Here is a 16,511-nt window from a genome sequence, read left to right as displayed (position 1 = left end):
TGTCCCAGGGCCCTGGAGGCCGCCGTGTCCCTCGGCGGAGAAGACCTGACGCCGTTCTACAGTCTGGTGGCCGGAGGCCGGGAAGGAAAGTTCTACAGGGTAACTGTCCTCGGAGCCGCCGCTGCCGGGCAGCGCCTTGCGAAGCGGGCAAAGCCCACGTGTCAGGGGTCAGCTTCGTCCTTTGCTGCGCCCCCTTGCTTCGTCCCGAAGCTCTCCCCCCCCCCCCCCCGGGCCCCAAGGGCGCGCTCCAAGAGATGCCCTTGACGCCTTAGCGGAGGCTTCAGACTTAAGCCGGACTGCACGCGGTGTCCCTGTTTTGTTTCCACGCAGGACCTGGAAGACTACTTCTACTACTCGCAGCTCCGCAGCCAGAGCATCGACACGATGGAGACCCGGAAGGTGTCGGAGCACATCCGCCTGTCCGAGGTGCCCTTCGTCATGAGGGCAGTCGGCTTCTACCCGTCGGAGGAGAAGGTAGGCGGGGCGGACCCCAGCGCGGCCGCGGGGCGGCGGGTCACGCATGGAAACGGCCTCTGAGAGCAGTCGGCACGGGTCAGTGTGCGACCTGAACCTTCGTGCTGCATGAATGGATCCGAAGGGAGGTTCTGGGGCGAGCCGATGCGCCCCCCCAGGAACAGACTCCCCCCGTAAAGACGTCTCTAAAGGGCAGGCTCCTTACCAAAGCCGGGGCTGGGGAAGGGCACGGGCTTGGGCACCGGAAGGGCTGCCCCGCGCCGCGTGAGGAGGCAAGCACGTGGCGCCCACGAAGAAGGGGGGGGGCGCAGGAAGGGCCGAGTGAGTGCTGGCTCGTAGGGTTGTTCCTCGTTGCTGCTCACCTGGCCCGTGTGGGTGGGGTGCCTCTGGGGGGTGGGTGCTCGTTGCCATGGGGCTCAGGGGACCCTCCTCATGACCTTGAAAAACACCCCCAGCTGTGGGGCGGGGGGCGTGGTTGGCTGTGGTTTTGGATGGGGGGGTTCTCGTGCACGCATTTCTGTAACATTTAGCTTTCCTCAACTGCAAGTATGGAGCTTGCGTTGCTTTTGTACTCAGAACAAAACCCAGGAAGATAAACTAGCAAACCCTCCCCGATCCCTGTGTGCTACCCTCTGTGGCCGCACCGAGGTCCCAGCAGGGGTGGGGGTGGGGCCCTCGGCCCAGAGGCACGGCCTCCCCCAGGCAAGCAGGAGGGGTCTGAGCCAAGGGTGGGGCACACGGTTGCCCCTGCAATGGAGACCAGTGGGCACCCGGGGAGTTGCACTCTGTCCGTTGTATTTGCTCCGAAACATAAATGTCAGGAGGTGTTTCCGTCCTGAAGGGGAGAGAATGGCCGTGACCTCCCGTTCCGAGAGGCCTTCCCGGTCACCCTAGAGTCCCTGCACCGTGACCTGGGCTCAGAGGTCGGGGCAAGACAGGCCAGTTTCTGTTTTTCACACTTAAAGCATTTTTTAAAAAACATTTTATTGGCCCTGGCTGGCGTAGCTCAGTGGACTGAGCACAGGCTGCAAACCAAAGCATCGCAGGTTCGATTCCCAGTCAGGGCACATGCCTGGGTTGCAGGCCATGACCCCCAGCAACCGCGCATTGATGTTTCTCTCTCTCTCTCTTTCTCCCTCCCTTCACTCTCTAAAAATAAATAAATAAAATCTAAAAAAAAATATAAACTAAACATTAAAAAAAACCATTTTATTCACTTTTTAGAAAGAGGGGGTGGGAGGGAGAGGAACATCAATGTGTGGCTGACTCTTGTACGCCTCCCACCGGGGAACCTGGCCTGCAACCCAGACATGTGCCCTGACTGAGAATCGAACCTGTGACCTTTTGGTTCACAGGCCGGTGCTCAGTCCCCTGAGCCACAGCAGCCAGGGCACACTTAAAGCATTTGAAGAAGGAGCTCCTGCAAGGCCGTGCAGCCACCAGAAAGCGGTGTGGGGGGCGGTGATCCCGGAGCACCACCGCCAGCAGCAGCACCAGGGCCCTCTCTCCTGAGCTCTCGCCGTGGGCCATGGCCTGGGCTGGCCCCACTGTCACTGTTCCCACACACGGTGGGGGTGCTCTCACTGTCTCCGCCTCACAGACGGGAGAGTGGGGCTCAGGGAGAACGGAGGCTCGCACGTCCCTCTGCCTCCAGGGCAGGGCCGGGGTGGGCAGCCAGGCAGGTGGCCCCAGGTCCCTGTGTCCCATTTCTGCTGGTGCTTTCATGCAGACAAGCAAGGAAGTCACACGTCCGAGCAGCAGGCACTGGCCGCTGCTGAGGGATGGGGAAATACAGGGCCTTTGTGTCTCCTGTTTCTGCCGCCCCGTTTGAAGGTTTTGTTTTTTTTTTAAGATTTTATTTTATTTATTTTTAGAGAGGGAAGGGAGGGAGATAGAGAGAGAGAGAGAGAGAAACATGTGCGGTTGCTGGGGGTCATGGCCTGCAACCCAGGCATGTACCCTGACTGGGAATCGAACCTGCGACACTTTGGTTCGCAGCCTGTGCTCAATCCACTGAGCTACGCCAGCCAGGGCTCGGTTTGAAGTTTTTAGTAGAAACCGTGTGTTAGTCTTTGCTGGTTTTATGGCTGTGAAAGGGTAGATCGCAGTGACGGTGGGAAAACACTCTGAAGAACACGGATACTATTCGCTTTGCTGCTCGCCTTTGCCCCGGCTTCGCCTCCACGGGCTCTTCCTCTCTCCCTGAGAACGTCTGTTGGGCTTTGCCGGCACCTAACCTTCCTCCGTTGACAGTGCCCACTCGGGCGGCTGGCAGCTTGTCCGCAGAGCCGTGCACGCCTCCCCACCGTCGGACCCCAGCCCTCCCACCGCCCCACAGAGAGACCCCCCCCAGCCTGTGCAGGGAGCTGTGGGAGCTGAGGGGCTGTGACAGGCGACTGTCACCTCGTTCATGGAGCGTGTTCCAGAGACTCTGTGTGTCGGGACGTGGGCGTGGGGAGGAGGGAGAGTCCTCCCAGCCCGCACGACTGTGGGGCCGGCGGTGTGACAACACACCCCGGCCCGCGCCAGGCGCCCGTTGACAAAAACAAGGGGACGGCCTCGGTTCAGATGTATCGTGTTCCCCTCCTTTTAACAGGGGGGCTGTAAAACTTAGTTATAGAGCTCCCTTAGTTCTGACGGCTCCCTGTGGTTGGCAGCGGGTCACAAGCCCGAAACCCCTGGGGCGGACGACAGGGGCGGAAGTGAAGGCACCCTGCGTGGGGAGGGGGCTCCAGCCCACCCCATGGGGCCTGGCTCCGGGAGCCTGGACAGGAGAGGACGCGATTCTGTACGAGGGCTTCCAGAGGGAACGTGGCCCTACCGACACCTTGATCTGAACCCTCAAGACCCCTCCCGGGCCTCTGGCCTTGGAAACCGTGAGGTCCGTTAGCGTGCTTTGCGCCATGACGTGTGCAGCCATTTGTCCCGGCAGCGACGGGCCGTGCGGAAGGCGCTTTGGAAGAGTGTCACGGGGGCCCCCACCTCGCACCCCGCTCCTCACACTGACTTCCCAGCCTGGGGTGTGCTCCCTCTCTCCTAGTGCCTGGGTCCTTCGCGGCCGCCTTTCAGGCCCACCTCCTGCAGGAAGCCTTCCAGGCCCACCTCGCTGAGAGCCCCACCAGCCCCCGATGCTGCTCTCCAGCGTCAGAGCCCTGGTTTCCAGCCCTGTTAAAATCACTGGAGGGCTCCTAAAAAAAAAAAAGAAAACTATTGAGGCCTGAGCCCCACTCCTGTCAATCAAACCTGGGGGAGGAGCCTGGGTAGGGATCCTTTATTTAAAAGTCTCCCCAGGTGCTTTTCAAGGGTGCCCAGGGCTGGGAGCAGCCCCGATGGAGCCTCCCTGGTGGTGTTTCCTGGGTCCCTGGCCAGGGCCCGGCACGCAGTGGGTGCGCAGGAACTCTGGCTGGCCGGCTGCGGCTCTGGGCGCGAGCAAGGCCGGGCCTCCTGGGGGGGCCCCTTTGTCGTCTTCAGGCCAGCCGGCTGTTTCTGGAAGGAGCCAAACAGGGATTGCATTTATAATGTGCACACACGATCATTGAGATGATAATTTATGCAATTATAAAGCATAGTTTATATTATATTATATTATAATTACTTGTAATTGGCAAGGGCATGCGATGTATGACCGCACCAATAGTTTCTGCCAGTGGAGTGCTTAGTATGTGTTAGGCATTGTGTTCAGCACTTGACAGCCGTTGTTGCGATTCTCTTCAAAATAATAGTCCAATGCGGCCCTGGCTGGTGTGGCCCAGTGGACTGAGTGCTGGCCTAGGAATCAAGAAGTCACCGGTTCGATTCCCAGTCAGGGCGCATGCCTAGGTTGTGGGGCCAGGTCAGGCCCCCAGTAGGGGGCGCACGCCAGGCAGCCACACACTGATGTTTCTCTCCTCTTTTTCCCCCCCTTCCCCTCTCTCTAAAAGTAACTAAAATCTTTAAAAAAAAAATAGTCCAATGCATGTTTTACCATATAACACCCTTTTTCAAGATGAGGAAACTGAGGAAGAGGAATATTAAGTTACTCATCCAAAGTCACACCAGACAGCAGCAGACCCAGGGCTGGAACCCAGGTCTGTCGTCAAAGACTCTACTTTCAGCTCCGCTCTCCACGGGCTTGCAAGGAGGAGCAAGTAGCACATGTATATACTAACGCTATTGAAATGACACAGCGCACTATGTAAAGAATGCGCTCCTGGATAGTGTTTTATTTATAGATAAAATTGTATGTAATTTAACATGCAATTGTATATAATATAAACTCAATAAATGCTATATATGAAACAGTGTTTCCATTTAAAGCTGCTTTTATACTATCAAGGATAGTTCATGTGTATTCTAACCAAGGATGTTATTTCAAAAGACCGTTCCCGGAATGTTGCATTGAGAACATGTGGCTTCTTTGAAGATACTGGGTGATGACTAAGACACAGTGTTAAAGGAAAACAAAAGGATATAAAAGTATACATGTGAGGGAATGTGTGTGTGTGTGTGTGTATATGATACAAATTTCGCAAAAATCCCCACAACATATATATCTTATATGCATGGAAAAAATGGAAAGAAGATGCCCCAAATTTTTCACAGAACTTGTGATTGGATTGTAAGAGGTTTTTATTTTTATTTTTAAGATTTTATTTATTTATTTTTAGAGAGGGAAGGGAGGGAGATAGAGATAGAGGCAGAGAGATAGAAAGAAACATCAATGTGCGGTTGCTGGGGGTTATGGCCTGCAACCCAGGCATGTGCCCTGGCTGGGAATCAAACCTGGGACACTTTGGTTCCCAGCCCACGCTCAATCCACTAAGCTACGCCAGCCAGGGCAGGTTTTTATTTTTTTACTTGATGTCTGGGACCAGACCAAGATCCTGGGGCGTCCCGGGCAGGCTGAGGTTCGGCAATGCTTCACACGGGTGCTCTTTCAGCTTTTGTTCTGCATTTATGGGGGCGCCAGGGAGAAACTGGCAATAAATAATTGATCAGTTTTGTGTACAAATACAGATTCACTTCCTAATTCATTCCACAGGCCAAAGTAGAGTTCATGTTCTGGGGGAAATATCATCTCCCACTTCTCTGTGACTCTCATCCTCTCTCTCCGTGAATTTCTGACGCCCACAGTTTATTGGGAGACGTATTAGTTTAAAAGGTAGACACTAAAATAGATTCCTCATGCCTAGCCCTTGGCCCGGGGTAATTCAGGTTGGTGAATTTCAGCCGGGCGCGGCGTGCACGGCGCAGAAATACCACACAGGCCGACGGCAGCGAGAAGGGGTGTTGTGTGTGTTCGTTTTTGTAAACCTTTCTCTTTCTTGCGTCTGCTGGTCCCATCGAGAGCCCCGTGTGGACACCTTTACTCACCAGCACACGTTCCCATCCGAATCCACTGGCATGTCAGCACCCTTGGCTCAGTTCTAGAAAATTTGGAAAAATACGCAAAAGAATGACTTTTTCCAAAGCAGGAAGCAGCCCTCACAGAATGAATCAGGGAATGTTCTGTTTTCTTCTGTTCTGGGGAGAGCTTCTGGGGGATTGTATTCCTCTTGAAATACTTGGTAGAATTTACCGGCGGAAGTCTCAGAGCGACTAGTTCGATCTCTTTATGTGTTACAGGTCTATTCAGGTTTTCTGTTTCTTCTTGGGTCAGTTTTGGCCACGAGGGTCTTTCTGGACATCTGTCCATTTTGTCTCTGAGTGACTTGATTGGCTGGCATCCGCCTTTTTATTTCTGTGACGTGGGTCTGGCAAATACCCCCTCTTTCGTTCCTGATTTCAGTAATTTAGTCTTTCCCCTTTTTTTTTCCTTGGTGCGTCTGGCTAGAGATTGGTGAGTTTCATCAGTCTTTTCCATGAATGGTAGCTTCTCAAGTGTTCATTTTAAAAATCGTACCACATAAGGGATACATGCCTTAGGTACAATGTTGTATCTTTATGAAATACTGCAGAATCAAAGTGAAAAGGAAAGAAAGGGAAAAGGAACCGTGGTGCAGTTAATGGTCCTAAGAAACCGACGAGGGCCGCAGGTCCTGCAGGTGCATCCCGCACTCAATGATCCCCTTGTTCATACACACTAATGGCTGACATCTCCAGGATTTATTGTCTTTTCAATAAAACAAACGTGCAGACGCAGGAAGCAAGGGGGTAGTTGCTACAATGTGTGGCACACTCCGGTGAAAAGCGATAAAATGAAACAGTGTTCACCACGGAAGGCTGGTGCTCACACCATGGACAAACCGGTGGGCACAGCCTTCGGGCTGGACCGTGGTGAAAAGCCCCGCAGACCGGGCGGCCTGACACAGAAGCAGCTCCCCCTGTCACGCAGGTCCGGGGTCCAGGGGCCCGAGGGCCGTGCGCTCTGTGAAGTCCTCAGGGGAGACCCTTCCTCACGTTTTCCAGCTTCTGGCCGTCACCAGCAGTGGGTCCCCGGCATTGCTTCACTGACACTGTCGCTCGCTCCCTGTTGCCCATCACCCCAGGACCCTTTTCTCCCTGCGTCTCCCTCCTCTTCTTGCAAAGACACCGGTTACGGTGGGTTGGAGGCCCTCCGGGCTCCGGTGTGACCCCATCTCAACGACCCCTGCCGTGACCCTGTTTCTAAACAACCTCACCGTCGGAGGAACTGGGGGGGGTGTTTGTTCTCGGGGGAGACGGGCAACCTGTGCCCCGTGCTGACCGAGGTCACTTGTCTGTCCCCCCCCGCCCCCCCAGTGGCCAGAAGGGCTTCCAACGCACCTCTCTGCTTATCACGGCGTTTCTTTCTTTTCTTCTTTTCAAAAACCCCTCCCCCTCAGATCGAAGACATCTTTAATGAAATCAAGTTCAGTGAGTACGTGGACTCCGGCCGGATGATCGACAAAATCAACTTACCCAACTTCCTCAAAATCTACCTGAACCACCGGCCGCCCTTCGGCAACACCATGGACGCCGTGCGGAGGAGCTTCGACATCCTGGGCCACACCAACTCCGAGGGCCAGAAGGTCATCCGGAAAGAGGACTTCCTGAGGCTGCTCCTCACCAAAGGTGCGCGCACGCGGGGGTGTCTCCTGACCTTCTGGGCCCTTCCCACCGGGCGGAGGTGGGGGGGCGCACCCCTGGTGTCTTGGACTTGAGAGGACTTCGGCCCGAGGGATGCACCTGGGGACCCACCCAACTGGCAGACTGGCGGGGGGAGGGGGTGGAGGGGGCAATGGGAAGGAGGCCAGCCCGGGGACCTGCAGGTCATGTTCGCAGCCCCCGAGGCCTCGCGACCCAGCGTCCTCGCTGGTCAAAGATGAGATGCGGCTGGGACACGCCACCCCACCAGAGTGACACTGCCTTTTCCCCTGCTGTCACCCTCAGTGTGTTATGGGAGGCGATCAAGTTGGTGGTCAGGCAGTGGGGAGGGGGGGCGGGCGGGGGGGGAGCCGGTGTGAGAGCCTGCATCAGAATTCTGGCCCATGTCTCTCCCCCTCCACCCTCCCCGCCCCGGAGCACGTCCCAGGGCAGTCCCGCGCTTAACGCCGCGCAGGGAAGTGTGTGTGACTGCGACTCGGGACTCCCCCCCTCGGGGGCTTTTGTGTCTGGGGGGGGGGAAGGGCCTGGAGGAAGCATCCCTCTCGGACCCCCGCACGGTGCCGCTGCGCTCCACGCCCTGCGCGGTGCCGGTGCCGAGAGCTGACCGGCCCCTTTTCCCTTTGCGGCCCGCAGGCGAGCACATGACGGAGCAGGAGATGTCCGACTGCTTCGCGGCGCTGCTGGGCCTGCAGCCCGAGGGCTGGAACTCGGAGCCGGCGGCCTCCGGAGGTGCGGGCGCGGCGGCTCTCTCCCGCGGGCGGGTTGATTTCCGCTGACGGGCACGTGAGCGGTGCCCACGTCTGTGTCTCCTCTGTGCCTCCGGCCTTGCTTTTGCCTCCCGTGCGCTGACCGGTCCTTGTCTGTCCGGCTCCGGTGGGCGCGCGCTGGCCACGGGCGGCAAACGCAGCTCGGAAGCCGCTGCAGCAGAAGGAGGTGTGTCCAGAGGGGCCGACCCCCGGCCGCCCGTCTTCCCAGCTTCCCACGCTCCCCCGTCTCTCTTTTCCCGAGGACCCCCCACCTCCCTCTCGTCCCCCCGGAGGGAGAAAGTGGCCCCGAGGTTTGGGCAGCAACGTGAGCTCTGGAGGAGGCGGTGCAGACCCGTCCCCGGGCGGGCCCGGGTACGGCGGGGTCCAGGGACAGGCCCGGGCTGCCGTGCCGACGGCCCCGCAGTGGTCAGGGCCGGCCCGGTCACTGCAGCTGCGGCCAGGAGCCACGTCTGCTCACCGGGCAGCCCTCTCCCTCCCCTCGCATCCTCTGTCCCCAGTTTCAAATGACCCAGAGCTCCTCCATCCCGTCTGGACTGTGGGGTCCGACTGAGCCGGGTCCAACCCGCACGCCCCGCCCCACCCATTTCTGGTTCCCTGTGGGGTCTCTGGGCGCACCTTTCCCGGTCGTCCGTGTTTACGCCGTGCTCCCAAGTGTCTCCAAGCAAAACACCCGCCACACCACGCCATGGAGGCTGTCCAGGGAGGCTCGCAGAGATCCGGGTGGCGAGTGGTCCGAACTGCTAAGGGAAGGATGTTCACCGGTTCCGGGCAGGGGGCGGGTTCCCAGGAGTCGAACCCAAACCACAGCCCGAAGCCCCTCCCACCTATTGGTATCATCTCCTTGTATTTTTGAAAAATGCTTCCGAGTGGAAAACCTAGTGGTGGTCACGAAGACGTTTGTTCTCTTGTTCGGCCAGGTTCAGAAATACGCTTCGAAGAAGAACTTCCGGACGAAATCACCGCAGAAATATTTGCGACCGAGATTCTCGGCTTTACGGTGTCCCCCAATTTCAGACCCGACCTTCCCACAGCCGGCGAGGCCGCCGGGCATGTCTGAGGCACAAAGGAACTCTGTGTGTGGCTTTCCCTCCCCCCTCCCCCCACCTCCCCCAGGCAGTGCCTCCCCTCCCCCACTCCGATATCCAGAACATGTAGGCATTAAAAGCAGTGGAATTCACACAGTCCAACGATCCGCTGTTTGCAAAACAGGCGAGTGGGCAGAGGCCAGCGGAGCGAGGCCAGGCTGCCAGGAGGGGGGGGTTGAACAGGACCCAGAGGTGGCATGGCCCCTGGGGGCCGGGAGGGCCTCGGCCAGCTGCAGGCCCTGCTAATGACACGTGTGACCTTATGCCCTTCCCCTGGGGTGAACCCTGGCCCCTGGGCCTAGTGTGGCCTCGTGCAGAGCGGATTGCCCCTGCCGGCTCTCAGGCGTCTCTGGGCCCCTGAGCGTCTCTTGCTTACGGCTTCCGCTCAGCAAAACACCCGAGCGGTTGTGTGTGGCCGTTATGAGCAGCATCGCCGGTCATGCTTGACCCGGGTGGCAGCTGTCGGAGAGAACGCACCGAGCGCCCGGAGCCCTGGGCGCTGCACCTGGCCCAGAAACCACAGGGCTGCCACGGGGCAGAGATCACCAGGCAGATTCCCTGAGCCCCCCCCACCGCCCGCCCCCGCCCCCGCCCCCCCTTCCCCCACACAGCAGACCCCATCCGGCTGGATCCTCTGCCTCCCGAGCCCCTGGGCTTCAGAAAGCCCCGCAGTAGGCAAAAATGGGGCCGGCCCCCCAGCTCCGGGGTCGTCCAGGGAACCTCCCTAAGTTTTCAGGGCTGCTTTGAACTTAAAAATAAAGTACCATCGTCGCATCTATGGGCGAAAGTTTCGGTCTGATGTCCGAGTTCTGTCCTCAGGTGCGAGGTCTCCTTATTCAGGCGAACGTGCCGGAGGTTCTGTCCCCGCAGGCGCTCAGTCCAGCACCCCCTCCCACCCGCACCGGGTCCTGCCCGAGGAACCAGCCTTTCAGGGCCATTTCTGGTCCCCACGCAGGTGCGCTGTGCTCAGGAGCCAGGTGTGTGAGAGAGAGAGGACAGCAGTGGCCTCATGGGTGCAGAGTCCTACCTCCTCCCCTCCTCCACCGCCCTGCCGCCGGCACAGGGGGGCTCTGGAACACCCACACGTGGGGCGGACTGGCAACTCTGAGCCAGACTGTGTCGCTGCGGCCTCGGGACAGACGGCGTGGGCCGAGCCACTGCAGGCGCCACCGAACACACTGTGTCTCCAGAGCTGGTTTACATTTTGTTCTTTAAAAACAAAACAAAACAAAAAAAAACACACCAAAAGAAAAACAAGCTCTCTGAATCAATCCTGCAGCTGCAGAGGGCTTCGGAGACATACTTTCAAGCCAGTTAAAAAGTTCCTGGGGATGTTTTAGGGACAGGAATCCCTCAAATGACTTGTTCTCTTCAAAAAAAAGTAATAACTCAGAGTTGGATGCAGTCTGGACAGCAACCAGCAGCTTCTCTCGTGGGCAGCATCCGGCCCACTCTGATTTCACGCTGGCCGACCATGTGTATTGGAATAACTGTCCACAGCAGAGCTGGCCAGGGGCCCGGTGCACCCACGGTGGCCGGACCCTGTCACACCCAGGCAGAGATGTACCCTCTGCGCTGAGCCGGCTTCCCCAGTCTCCGTGTCAGCGTGAGGTCCTGGTTGTGCCCTTCGTCCCGGAAGGCCAACACAGCAAGGGACAGCCACATCCTCGTCCGTGACTTCCCACTCTGCCCCCAGCCCCGCCCGGCCTGTGGGGCCCCTTCCTGCAGGTGCTTGTGTCTCGGCGTCACTCAGTGACTTTGACCGAGAGCCGCTCTGTGCCCCTTTCAGCCCCAGGAGGGCGCCTCCGCCCCCCATCCGGGCAGGCCCAGCCTGCTGGCCACACAGGTCTCGGGGGAGGAAGGACGTCCACCCAAGGGCGACCTTCCTGCCAAGTGAGCAGAGGACCCAGGCTGGGTCTCCAGCCGAGCAGCGACGCCAGAAAGGGAGGCAGCAGAGACTGGAGCCGGGGTCCTGGGGGTCGTGCATCACGTCTTGGGGACGAAACACTGACCACCAAGTAGCACAGGGCGATGCCCCTCTGAAGAAAGAACACTATTTCAGATGGGGCCTCGGGCTACCGGCCGGCCCATCCCGGTGTGTGGCTGGCGGGTTTCAGGGGCCTGCAGACAGCAGCCAGAACCGCCAGGAGCCTCCTCCACATGCCCCCCTCTCCACTCCAGGGACCCCCGTGCCCCTCCCTCCAGTGCGTCAGCTCTGCGAGCCCACCGGCCGGGCGCGGCGGCCTTTCTGCTTCTCCTCTGTGATAGCTCCTGGGTGCCCTTGGGGGTGGCTCCTCTTCGCAAGCCACAGTTTCCTCCTGGAACGACTCCTGGGGTGGCTGTGAGGATGAAAGGAGACCGCGAGAGTGAGGAGTTAGTTACTGGCAGGAGGGAGCGCTCAAAATAGGACAGCAGCTATTATTGCTACAGGCAGACGCCGCGCCCGGGACTCGGGGAGACGTTGGGCCCCAGCGAACCTGTGCTCACGCGCGGCGTTCGCGCCCGTCAGCACTCCCCGCTGGTTTTGACAATGGGCCCTCGATAAATATTTGTGGGATGAGTGAGTGAATGAACTTGAGCTTCGGTGCCCTTTCTGTAGCTGACTTAGCTGTCGAACGCAAGTGCGTGGCAGTCCTCACCGGCTCTCCATCGGGGGCGGGGGGTGGCAGACTCTCCCCAGAGGGGCCAGAGAGCAAACACTGAGGGGGTGGGGTGGGGTGGGGGGTGGAGGTGGGCGGGCTCTGTCTCTGCTCCTGGGCGGGGCCAGGGGCCGGGCGGCCACCGATGGGGTCCGGAAGAGAATGACAGTGGCCTCCTTCCAATCAGGCTCAGCTGTGGACCCTGCACCATGCATTTCACGATAATATCCACGTATCACGGAACCACCTTCTTGCAATTATTTCCACCGTCAAACAACGCGAACACCATTCTCGGCTCGCATGCGGGCCGCGCAGGAACAGCGCCCTGACTCGCCCCGCGGGCCGGAGCTTCTTGGGCCTTCCGGGCCACCGTGGCTCCTTCCAAACGATTTTGACAAATCCGGTGAATGGGTGCGAAACGCGGACAGGTGCTCCAAAGCTGCCAAGGTCACGACCGACTAGAAGAGACTGAGACACGGCCGCAGGTGGCAGGAGACCAAGGAGACGCACTGATGGAGCCCGGGGTCCTGGAGGGGCCGGCGGAGTCACCCTGAAGTCTGGAGTGGAGCTGAGTCCTCCGTTTCGATCGCCGAGTCGAGGTTCCATCAGACCTGCGCACGAGAGAGAGAGAGAGAGAGAGAGAGAGGGAGAGAGAGAGGGAGGGAGGCTGGGGGTCAGGTCTGTAGGAGCTCACAGTTCTGCCTTTGCAACTGTCCTGTCCTGTGCGCCTCCTTAAACGGTTTCAAAATTTGAGAAACAGTGACATCTGCACCCCCTTTCAGATTCAGGCACCCCTGGGTTTCCCTGGGACCCTCCCCCCCACCAAGTCTGTTCTCAAGCGAATGCCGTGGACGCCAGGCAGGCCCGGCCGCTCCGGGGCCGCCGCACCTGCTGTCCACCCGTCTGCCCTCTGCAAACACCCGGAGGCAGGCTGACGGGTCTCTATTTAAAGATCGGCGTCCTTACACCGTGGCTTCGCGGGAGACTGGTGTTTTCGTCCCGAGTGTGGCCTTCGGGGACTCGGCCCGCGTTTCCCTACAGGCGGCCGCTTCAGAACTGACGGCAACAAATAGGGACAGGGCTCTGGGGACCTGCAGCGGGTTGCCACCCACCTGGTCCGTCACATAGCCCCCCCCCCCCCAGCACGGCTTCAGGGAATATTGAAAACAACCCAGGTTGATGCAACATTCTTCCATGGCAGCGCAATACTGCGAGTAGGAGCCGACCTCCGGGGACCGTGAATGGTGGGGTCCCTGTGCCCTTTAGCTTGTGCTTTCCTGAGCTGCTGGAAGGCGTCTTGCCTTTCTAGGTAACCGAGGGTATTTACCCGTGCCCATGTGAGAGACATTGGGCCCAGGGAGAGGTTGCTGCCCACTGCTGGCTCCTATTGATTTATTTGACAGAGAGAGGGGAACACCGATCGGTTCTTCCACTTATTCATGCATTCATCGGTTGATTCTTGCATGTGCCCTGACCGGGGATTGAACCCGCAACCTTGGCGAATCGGGGCAATGCTCTAACCAACTGAGTGACCGGGCTAGGGCTGCACTGCCTCTCCTGACAGCCGAAGTCGCTAATGGTGCAGTGGGGAAGTTCAACACCAAAGTGGGAGAACGTTCCAGAAAGAGGGGGCAGTGTGCCTCAAAGCCAGAAGCTGTACGTAAGTCACGTGCGGAGCCAGCCAGCCCTGAAGTGGCTGCATTCTTTCTCGAGACGACAGTCCGAGGTGGAACCGCTCCCAGGGGGTTCCAGCCCCGCAAACCTTGGCCTGTCTTCTTCTCCTCCTCCTTCCTCTCCTCCTCCTCCTCCTTCTTAGGGATTCCAGTGCTTTTTAAAAAATGTAACCACAGTTTTCCCCATGATCTCTCGTCCCTTCACACACGATCTCGTTCAACTGCGCACGTGCCAGGGTCCCTGGTGATGGCCAGGAAGGCGGCCAGGAGGCAGCCTGCCGGGCAGCAGAGCCTCAGCGAACGCTGGCCACCCGCCCCTTCCTCGGCATCCTGTGGGTCACCTCTGCCCTTCCTGCTTCTCTAAACAGCAGGACCGTGTGGCCTGCAGATCCTCTGACTCGGGGGGACCTCCGTGTCAACTCGGAGCGCTGAGCCGGGGTGTGTGAGGCCCGAGGCCTGGCTCTAGCCCTTCAGAAGGTCACATCGTCGTGAGGGAAACACCAGCGATGACAGTCTCTTGTGACACGGTCTGGAGGCACCCAGAGCGGGTGCGTGCGGAGGAGGGGGAGGAAGTCGGGGAAGGCAGAGGGGAGGGTACACAAACGGGGTGCTCCAAGCCCACCCGGGGGCAGGGGGGCCCGGGGCGACGGCCAGGCAGGGGCCCTGTTACAGACGGCCTTGTGTGCTGAGTCCAGGCCATCGAACCTGACGGTGAAAGGGAAGGGGGAGACGTGGATCTGATTCGAGCCCGAGAGGCCCAGGACGCGGCACTGGGCGGGAGGGGTGTCCGGGGACAGGGGCAGCCGTGGGGAGACGGTGACCGCAGTCTGGGGGCAGCCGAAGGGCAGTGCAGTGCCTGCGGGCCGTCTGCCAGCAGTCTCTGCCTGGGTCCCGGGTTTGCAGCGAAAGAAACTGGCTCTGGTTGGCGTAAGGGGAGCGGGGTTTTACTGGGAGACTGTCGGGCAACTCAGAATCAATGAGGGGGCTGGAGAAGCTCATTTGGAAAGTGGTCAGGGACCAAAGGCTGCCGGGATGCCGACGGCATGGCTACCCCTGGGGCACCCAATCCGCGTGAATGCGGCCGAACCCAGAGACGCCCACGGGTCGGACACCCCTGGGTGGGCTCCCCTGTGGCCGCTCGGCAGTGAGCCACGTCTCCCCTGCCCCTCCTCCCTCCCTCGAGGAATCAAAATCAAAATCAAAGCCACGGCGCGACACCACTGCCCCTCCACCAGGCGCACCTCCACCAGGACGGGGGACCCGGAACAGACAGGCAGCAACACGTGCTGGCGAGGCTGCGGAGAGGCCGGGAGCCCCCTTGCTTGCTGGTGGGAACGCGCAGCGGCGCAGCCACCGTGGAAAAGCAGGTGCGCGGGTCCTCAAAATGTCAAACCCAGAGTCACCCCGGGACCCGGCAGTTCCACAACCAGGTGCCCAGGTCAGAGGGAGGAAGACACACGTCTGCGTAAAAACCTGCGCACGAATGTCCTTAGCAACGTGGTCCGTAGCGGCCGAGGAGCGGAAGCAACCCAGCGCCCGCGCACGGGCGAGCGGAGCAGGACGGGACACGCCCGCACCGTGGAATACCACGCAGCCCCGAAGAGGGACGCATCCCACAGCGTGGGCGAGCCTCGCACACGTGCCCAGTGAAAGGAGGCAGACGCAGAGGGACACGGGACTTCTTTTACGCGAAGTGCCCGGTAGAGGCGACTCCACGGCGACAGGAAGTACGCGCTGGGGCTGGGGGAGGGGAGAGGAAGACGCACGGCGACGGGGAGGAAGGTTTCTTTTTCGGACGACAAAAATGTCCTAAAATGGATCGTGGTGACGGTTTCACAACTCAGTGAGCAGAGTAAAAACCACTTGAAAAGGGGTGTGCTTTATGGTAGGTTCATTATATTTTAACAAAGCTATTATTAAAAAAGAACATCAACTGGCGCGACTATTCACCGGCTGGCTAGTGCCTGGGACCTAATTCCCTGGGAGAAGACAGAGAGAGAGAGAGAGAGAGAGAGAGACCCCCTCTAGGTTCTGTCGTGGGGGGCTGACTTCACCCCCAAAAGGCTCCACCAGAACTCAGAGGGGCACGCGGGTGCTGGGCAGCCCAAGCAGTAGCACCCACGCGAGGGGAGCGGCCGACACCTGGGCAGCCTCCTGGGTTGCTAAGCTGAGAGTTTGCCAAGTCTGTCCCTGGACATGTTCCAGCCTCACCCCAGGTCACTGGGTCACGACCGGTCGGTCTGCATTTAATCACTCATCGTTAGAAGACTGTCCTGATTCCACCGGCCCCCCTGGGAACTCTGGAGGCCCCCACACAGCACTCTGGATCCACCATCCCTCTGTTTCTGCGTGACTTCAGGTGGCCCAGCTGCATCCAGGCAGCCGCCAGTTGCCAACCCACTAGTCTCGGAGCTGGTGACGGTTTCTATAGCTGTGGTTAGAGGCAAGAAAAGGTACCGAGAGGCAGGTTGCAGAGTTTGGTTTATCAAAAGCTATTTTTTTATCAAGGCCTCCCCGGTCCATTTGAAACTCACCCCGAGGCTCATGCTTTGGGGGAGACCTTCCCCACAGTAATTTGGGTGCCCAGCAGGCACTCCCGGTGAGTGGGATGCTGGTAAATGTTGCCAACCAGCTCTGGGTGGAGCGGAGACAGGGTGACGTCGTGCGTGTAGCATTCGGCAATTCCCACAGTGTACGTGCTCCCGCCACGCGAATGACAACCCGTGACAGGAGGTCACTGAGCACAGAATCGGGAAATGTGGGCCTGTCAGTCAGCTGGCCCGCACCACTGACCCCACCCTCGGGGCATGAGAAGCAAACTGGTCTTGC

At 59.2% G+C, this 16,511-nt stretch overlaps 1 protein-coding gene across 2 annotated transcripts in view; it reads left to right on the top strand.

Moving 5' to 3' along the window:
- The window catches only part of CFAP251 (cilia and flagella associated protein 251), a 42,545-nt gene extending 33,083 nt beyond the window's left edge, over window positions 1–9,462 (top strand). For both annotated transcript variants that reach the window (XM_028527993.2, XM_036013823.1), the window contains exons 18-22: window positions 9–99; window positions 331–474; window positions 7,257–7,485; window positions 8,152–8,247; window positions 9,203–9,462. In XM_028527993.2, coding sequence (XP_028383794.1) covers window positions 9–99; window positions 331–474; window positions 7,257–7,485; window positions 8,152–8,247; window positions 9,203–9,342 — 700 coding nt within the window. In that variant the 3' untranslated portion in view covers window positions 9,343–9,462. The remainder of the gene's footprint in view (window positions 1–8; window positions 100–330; window positions 475–7,256; window positions 7,486–8,151; window positions 8,248–9,202) is intronic.
- Window positions 9,463–16,511: the final 7,049 nt, after the last annotated feature.

This window comes from Phyllostomus discolor, chromosome 13, assembly GCF_004126475.2.
Source record: "Phyllostomus discolor isolate MPI-MPIP mPhyDis1 chromosome 13, mPhyDis1.pri.v3, whole genome shotgun sequence".
Lineage (NCBI taxonomy): Eukaryota > Metazoa > Chordata > Mammalia > Chiroptera > Phyllostomidae > Phyllostomus > Phyllostomus discolor.
Note: the sequence above shows the minus strand (reverse complement) of the source record. Positions and strands in the feature narration are given on the sequence as shown.